Source organism: Halichoeres trimaculatus, unplaced genomic scaffold (genome assembly GCF_033239565.1).
Source record: "Halichoeres trimaculatus isolate MK-OKI-2021-1 unplaced genomic scaffold, fHalTri1.1 fHalTri1_scaffold_9, whole genome shotgun sequence".
Classification (NCBI taxonomy): domain Eukaryota; kingdom Metazoa; phylum Chordata; class Actinopteri; order Labriformes; family Labridae; genus Halichoeres; species Halichoeres trimaculatus.
In genome coordinates, this window is record NW_027437188.1 from 18,765,762 (window position 1) to 18,774,160 (window position 8,399).

The 8,399-nt window shown below is 38.4% G+C and overlaps 1 protein-coding gene across 1 annotated transcript in view; it reads left to right on the plus strand.

The window, feature by feature from the left end:
• Positions 1-7,894, plus strand: part of gucy1a2 (guanylate cyclase 1, soluble, alpha 2) — a 48,377-nt gene extending 40,483 nt beyond the window's left edge. The window contains exons 8-9 of the mRNA XM_074679881.1: positions 2,493-2,647; positions 2,786-7,894. Of these exons, the coding sequence (XP_074535982.1) occupies positions 2,493-2,647; positions 2,786-3,005 (375 nt within the window). The 3' untranslated portion in view covers positions 3,006-7,894. The remainder of the gene's footprint in view (positions 1-2,492; positions 2,648-2,785) is intronic.
• Positions 7,895-8,399: the final 505 nt, after the last annotated feature.

Sequence of the window (8,399 nt, forward strand, 5' to 3'; positions counted from 1 at the left end):
TTTTTTTGTTGTTGTTGTTTTTCAATTGGAGAGTTTTAAAGAGACAACAGCTGAAATGAAGCATTAAGTGAGCATTTTAGTCAAGTAAAAGTACTACATTGTTCACAGAGGGTGAGTACAAAGCCTATAAAAAGCACAGTACCCCCCTCTTTAAAAATGTGTGGATTTAACTGTGTAACCACTTTGAGGGGGAAGCTTGGTTAATGTTTGAATTGTATAAAATCAAACTATTTATATCATCTAGTAACGACACTCTCTCTGTGTACAACACATTTCATGTAGACAACACAGATTATATCTCGCCTTGCTACTGGGTTACACACTTCATCGGCCATATTGCAGATGTTTTGCATCAATTGGTGGTTGATGGTTCTGATAAACTGGCACCTGGGTGAAATAATACAGCACTGACTCTGTAACAACTCCCTCCTCTCTCTCAGTCTCAGTCTCAGTCCATCCTCATATCTGCATCCCTCTGTCAGCTTGACGAGGGCCCTTCTGTGATTGGTTGTTTGTGCTGCTGCGCTATCCTCTCATTGGCTCACAGAGAGGCATGTGCTCTGAATGCTGACTCATAGTGAAAAAGGAGGAGAGGAGAGTATGAACATTGCTGTGTCTGTGTTTTGAGACTTAGAAATAAAGAGGATAGTGGGCGCTGGATGCAGATTTGTTTGTGCGTGTGTGCGTGCGTGTGTGTGTCTGTGGTAGAGACAGACAGACAAGTGCATGGCCATCTGTAAGCAGTTTAGCTGAAAAATAGGTCACACAAGTGCACCTACCAGATTTTCTCTCACTGTCTCTCCCGTTCTGTCTCTCCTACAACACTGTCAAGGTTTTGCCTTCTAAAAATAAGTGCGTTTTGCCTCTCTCTGTCCCTGTCTGTCTCTCTCCTTTGTGTTTTTTTCTGTCTTACTGTCTGTGCTCTCTACCTCACTACCCCCATCGCCTGCTGTTGCCATGGCTACCTTGCAGTATGCTGGCATGCACACAGCAGCATTGGATACCTAGGTGAAGGGATCAGATCATTAGAAATCTTCATGACTCCCTTGGCTCCTTTGTGTGATTGTTTATGTATGGCAGTGTGTACGCTACATGTATGGTGACTTGGTCCCAAATGCAGGAAATTAATAGTCGGTCAAGTGGACATGAAGTGGTGTCATCAAATTGGATAAATGGCCAGATAGCTCCCACTCTGCTTTCAGCCATTTATAGATTCGTAACTCAGCAGGATAATTATATGAACACTGAGCTGCTGCCATATATCTGTTACCAAGAGAAGGCAGGGGCAATTTTAGATTGATTTTCTCCATCACCCAAACTAGCTATTGTGTGATTCCAACATTTCAAAAACACACTTGGAATCACAAGTGCATTTTGGACAAATGGTTTAAAACAAGATATCCTGACTTGACTTGCACATAAGTAAAAAGGGAAAAAGAAAATCTATGATCTGGAGCTAACTGCTGGGCCTCGCAGGTAGTCTCAGCATCAAAACATTGTGCATCCAGGGGCCTCTGTACTCAGGTTTGAGTCCAACCTGAGGCCTTTCACTCCCGCCCTGTGACTTGCCCTCTCTACTGTCTTGCCCTCTTGTAATAAGGGCAGAGAAGGTCCAAAAATACAACTTGAAGAATTTAAAAACATTATAGATCCTATTTCTAGATAAGAAAAACACTGATGTTTATAAGTACTGCATCCAATTTGTTTGTGAATTTAATTATCTTCATTATTTCAGATCCTCTGAGTGCCACATTATTGTAGCCATCTTGGTGATTATAAAAAAAAGGCTTCTAACCTGTGCCTCAAGAAATCAACAGTTGTGCTTGTTTAAAATAGATCCAAGCTGGTCTGAAAAAAATATCTGTATATCCTAATATAAACAAAGTGAAACGTATCCATTTTTATTTTGCATCAATCCAAAACAAAGATACACTGCAAAAAACTTAAATCTTGTCAAGTGTTTTTTGTCTTTTTTAAGTAAAAATTGTCTCATTATACTTGATATGACCCACTTTCAACTTATCAATCCAGAAAAATGTCTTGTTTCAAGTTATCAGAGTACAAAAATGAGGTTTGAATTACTTGTAACCAGTAAAAAAAATCTGCCAATGGAACAAGAAAAATTGCTTGAAAATTTCCTTGAGACTAGAACAATGTCTTAATACAAGTAACTTTTCTCTTGTTCCATTGGCAGATTTTTTTTCACTGGTTACGAGCAATTCAGACCTCAATTTTGTCCTTAAATAACTTTAAACAAGACATTTTTCTGGATTGGTCATGTGAATTTGGCTCATATTGAGTCTAAAAAGGAATTTTCTACTGAAAATAAGACAAAAACACTTGAATAGATTTCAGTTTTTGCAGTGTAGTCTCTTTACATCATATGTGACAGAATCATCAGGTGTGTTGCTAACTTTTTCTCCACATTTCTCTTTTTTCCCATCATCAATCTCTCCCCCTCGTCCCCTTCCCTCTGTCTTTCTGTCTCTCAGCTAAGGATAGGTATCCACACAGGCTCTGTGCTGGCAGGTGTGGTCGGCGTTAAAATGCCACGGTATTGCCTCTTTGGAAACAACGTGACACTGGCCAGCAAATTTGAATCAGGCAGCCAGCCAAGATGTATCAATGTTAGTCCTACGACTTACCTGTAAGTAATGACACTTTATTAAAAAAAAGGATATGCATGTACAGAACCTAGATATGGTTTTATCTAAACCATGTTGCTATGTGTATATATGGTTTTAAGTGACACTGTATAAACATTTTATAAATGATCTCTCAACAGGTTGCTGAAAGATGATCGCGCTTTTTCATTCGTCCCTCGATCACGGCTGGAACTTCCAGAGAACTTTCCCAAAGAGATCCCAGGGACATGTTACTTTCTGGAGGCGGGGACTTCTCACAGCCATGCCTCGCTGACCAGCTCTCGCTCCGCTCCCCCAGCCTCTATGAGGAAAGTCTCCTACAGCATCGGCACCATGTTTCTGAGAGAAACCAGTTTGTAGGTCCCAGGAAACAAAAAATTTCGTTTTGTGAGAGGCTAAATTTGAACTTGAACACGCAGGAAATAAATCTTACAGATCCTTGGATATGCAAACGCATCATGTGAAAACTTGGAATCATAACAGTGGGATGATCGATATGAGTGATTAATCAAAAGATTCTCACACCTTGGGTGAAAAAAGAACAAAATGCCCTCATCACTCCCTGGAAAAGAAGACATGCTTCAAAAGACTTGAAGAACAGCAACTTTGCTAGTTCCACACAGACCCTAAGAACTGACAGGGGCATTTAGTAGAGAGACCATACTTTAAAACCTGATCTAGCTGGATTTCTCAGCTCCATATCTGGTTTCCAGCTCTCTCCATTGGTCCTTTCCCTCAGCTTGTACCACAACCTGGAGCTAAAGTCAGAGGGCTTGGAGAAAACTTGGACACAGACTAGTGCTGCACCTGTTAGGCGACAGAATTGCTTAAATAGAACAAATCCACTGTCCATTAGCACAGTGGATACTGGGGAACGAAGATGTATGAACTCTCAGAAGTTAGTAACATAGCCACAAATGTTTGCTTTGCATCATGGCCTCTTGTACAAGAAAGTCCACTGCTGAAGAACAATACAGGTCCTTGTTGTCCTCCTACAGCTGTTGCTAAATCTTGCCATGCTTTACCAAACTTGATTCTAACATCTGCTGCTCGTTACATCAGCCAACAGTAGGGCCAGGTAGTTGCGCCTGAAACCCAATGAGAGGCACAAACAAGTTAATCCAGAAAAGGGGTCATCATCAGGAAAATGCCACGATAGCTCATACTAAGCTCATATAAGAGCCTTTGCCGCTTCTAACCCACAAACTATAGCCAACAACAACCCAGCCATGTCATTGCAAGTAATACACTTAGGACTGAAATTATACCTAGCTTTGTGCCTTTGTACTGCTCAAACCAGAACAAATACAAGACAGACTCATTCATGACATGTGAACAGAATAAACCACGAGGAGTGCTTCATTTATCTCATGCTTATAAGTTAATAAACTTTCCTTGGAAGATTTCAGTTAAAGAAAAGTTCATTGTGAACCTTTTGAATGAGAGTTTGTCACATGCCAAAGGTTGTGCAACACATTTAAAGCTGTGATGTCAAGTTATGGTTGGCGCCTTATCCCACCCAGCTAACGGGAGAATTGTTTATCCTTCCTTTTGAAGCATTCATGGGTAGCAGGAAAGGTAAACTAAGCTCTCCTTGAACTGTTCACAGATTTAAATTCCAGTTTTGTTGTCCAGATTTCTCAGTAACACTCAGAAACATTGAGCATTGACATTTTAGTACTTTACTAACTTAAACATAGTGATAGTATGCATGTTTGACATGGTACACATTGACATACATTTACATACATTATCTTTTTTTAGCTTCACTGTTTTATCCATGTGGCTTATAAAAAAGTATTGACTGGTACCTTACAAATGTAAGGGACAAAACTTACTCATAAGGAACCCCAGGCCGTGCAGATACTTCAGCAAAACTCAGCAGTCTTTTTTTTTTTTTTTAATCCAAGAGATTAAAGGGATATTTCACAGATTGGGCGCTTTCGGATAACTAAGGTTCCTCACATTGGATTTTATCGGTTGTTTGATTGTCTTCATGCAGAGATTTGACTTAAATACAAATTCTTAACTGTTTCAGGGTCTAAACCTGATGACATTCTGTTTTCCATTATCGTCTACTTACTAAACAATAAAGAAATACATGACTCAACCCCATGGAAAGGATTTTCACAATTGAAAAGTCCAGAACGGATTTGAATGAACTGTAAGAGCAGCATGTTGCTAGGTCAGTACAACTTGCCAAATGATTTACTGATTTATAAACCTCTGAAGATCATACAAAATGTGCCAACTGAATTCTGAGACAGCACCAGCACAGGCTAACATTTGCTTCTAAAGTTTGGGTGTGGTGCCTGCTTTCTGTTTCTGAACCACCACGTTATAACATTTTGTCAGAACACTGACCCTAGCCTGGATTTATCAGGAACATGTGCTGACTGTGCTAAATCCCTGTTTGAAAGAAAACATCAGAGAGATAATTTACTCTTGATGCAGGCAAATGACTGTGATAGAGTTTTATAAAATGAAAGAGATTGTGCCCTCTGAGTCAGATTACACCAGCATAACAGAGAATTGTTCTATGTTTAAGAAAGGATGTGAAATGATGAAATCCAAAAGATTTCAGCAAGAGATGTGCAACAAGTGCCCGAGCACTGTGGTCAAGGATCTTTATTGCCATACTATCCAATTATCTAATCAGATTTTGTGCGGGTCAGAAAGCTTGTAGCATTGTAGAGACATTTAAGAATCATTTTCATTGTCTAATCCATATTTAATATAACTGAGATAACTATAGCCTATTTTTTAAATAACTTCCTGTTGCTTCAAATATTCAAAGTATTGTAGGACTAACATTAACTCACCACCAGTAACAAGAAATAAATTTAACCATTGACAACATGTGACTGTAGTTTTAGGCCAAAATATTAGATCTCTACACAAAAAAGGAACATATTAACTTTAAAACTAGATGAAATATTTAGGTCTTAACCTTGTTCTCTTTATCTACTGTGTAATTGGTAATTAATGACAAGTTGCATCTAGGAATTTCTCTCAGTAGATACATTTGACCCTGGAGCTTGTTGCACCTGTTAGACAGCAGAATAATGGTGACATTAAATTGCCCCTCTGCAACAAAGCTAAAATGATTCATGAGAAAAGACAAAAAGAACTGTAACATTCATGTTTTTTTGTGATAATGTAGAACCAGAATCCACAATACCCATCCAGAAATCTGTGAGATCAACAATCAGTATTTTTTCTCATCATTGACCAAGAATAATTGTGCTTTGACTTTTCTCTTTATAATTAGGTTTGATGAGCCGTCAAAGTAATAGCCCATGGTAATTTATCATGACCTGGCATACACACAAGAGAGTGGTTTGTGAAGTTTTCCCAGAGATCAAGGAATTTTCCCATGTCTTTCAGAACTGGGAAAGTGGACACCAGTTAGTTTTGTTTATTCCACAATGATGAACTTAATTGTTGTTATGCTGAAGGTCACATAAGCTATTTAATAGTACCTAAAGTCCCACAGGTCTATTTTAGTTTGACCCAGAACCACTACAGAACAAACTTCAGACCAGCAGGCAGTCCCTGGAGCATTAGCATGTTTCAGGGGTTTTACATAAACCACAGGACAAGCAACAATGATACAATTTGAGCGGATATATGCCACTATATATGTGCTATTGTTGCTAGCTCAGGGGATTAGATTCCTTTATGAACAGTGTGTTGCTTGTGGGTCTACTTTCCTCTGACATGATGCAGGATTCGGTTTGACCTTTTGTTTTAGGCCCATTTTAAATCTGAATACTATGATTGCATTGCATCTTGTAGTAACAAAAACTGTATTTCCTTTGTGTCCTCTCGGGGTAGGTGAACCACTCTCTGGTGTATCAGACAGTATCATCATTATTTGGGTGAAAGTTTTCCTCGGCAGACCTTCACATGTATTGACATACAATAAATAAGTGACTGCAGCCCCACTGGTACTCTATTAAACAACCTTGTACTTAATCTGTGATAACATAAATGTAGTTTTTTACTCTGAACTTCTGCAGTGCCTGAATTCTGTATCTTGTCTAAATCAAGGACATTACATCAGCGTTACTCCCACGCAACTTGTGTGCACTGCTCACATTTCCAAGTCTGAAAAATCTTGGCGTTGTATGAGACGTTTGAGGGTAAAGATCTTGCTGATATGGTGCGCAGGCGTTTCAGGTATTAGTTCTGGGCAGTGTTGTCAGTCGTGGACCGTTGCTCTGCAGTGCAGACTGTGGGTCAGTTAAACATAGACATAAAACCTTAGTGAACTGTAATACAACTGAGCTGCACTAACTGTGTCAAAAATGGACGTGAAGCTGTAGAGAAGTGTGTGAGTGTTCTGCGGATTTGCCAAGAGTACAAGCTTTTCGTTTTGTAATACAGGTTTATGGTACCCACACCAGTTCAGTACACATCATATCTACTTATTGTATTTGAAATGAAAAGCAGAAATTCAAATTCTCTCTTTTTTTTAAGGTTTAATCATAAAGTTGCTTGCTGTCTGACCTCATTTTTAGATACATCTTTGACTGTGTGTGTGCCATCCAAAGCTTTTCTTTAACAAAACTAAGGAAATTATAATTGTGATTTATTTTCATTTTAATGGATTGTTTTCAATTATTCAACTAAATGAGTGTTATGCTATCATTTATACTGAAAGAAAGTTACTGAATGTGAGTATTTTTTTCAGGACATGGCTTTAAATTGTTTTGTTTAGATCAACATTCAGTCCCCCTCCAAAAAACCTAGCAAGCTAAAAGAAACCAGTCTCTATTTGTTGAACATAAACCTGGTTTGAATAACAAAAACAAACATGGCCACTGCTTGTCATACATGTCCAGGGTCTTCCTCATGGATGTGCGTCAATCTTGCATCTACATCTCCACTTCATAACTTCACTCACAGGAGAAAAGTAGCTTCCATAACATTTGTTCACCAGCTAAGTATGAAACCAATATTTTAATACTTGTATTTGTGACATTTTACACATTATTATTTTACTGGCATTTCTCTGTGGGAGGTACCGTGCCATGTCAGAAATCTGTTCTGAGTTTTTGTATTTTGATGCCATGTGGTAAACGTGCAGAGCCGACCATGGAGATGAACTCAGTCTGAGCCTGTGTTTGGACTCGTGTGTGTGTGTGTGTGCTGACGAGGCTTGATGACTGCTGTTGGTTTCTGACTGACATTAAGGGCACATCTTCTGTCTTATATAATGTAAATAAAAACACCAAGTATCTTTAATAAGGAAACATGACTGTGGCTGTTACTGTATGATGATGCATCTACACTTTTATATTAGAGACATGAGTGTGAGTCTACATGTATCCATATGGAGCACACACACACACACACACACATATATATATATATATATATATATATATATATATATATATATATATATATATATATATATATATATATATATATATATATATATATATATATATATAAATTAATGATAAGGAGGATAGAGGGCTCCTCGCTGAGTGAATTTTCAAGGTCAAATCTTTCAACAGAATAATTATCACGTATATATTCCCTGGATTAGACCACGACTTATTATTCATCAATTAAAGGTCCCATATCATGTTCATTTTCTGCAATTTAATATGGATCATTGATGTCCTCATGAAATGGTAGTAACATGTTTTGGTCCAAAAAGGCAATAAATCAAGCACAGCAGCATTCTTTCCAGGCTCTCATAGCCCCTCTGTTCAGAACGGTCTGAGTTAATGGGCGTGA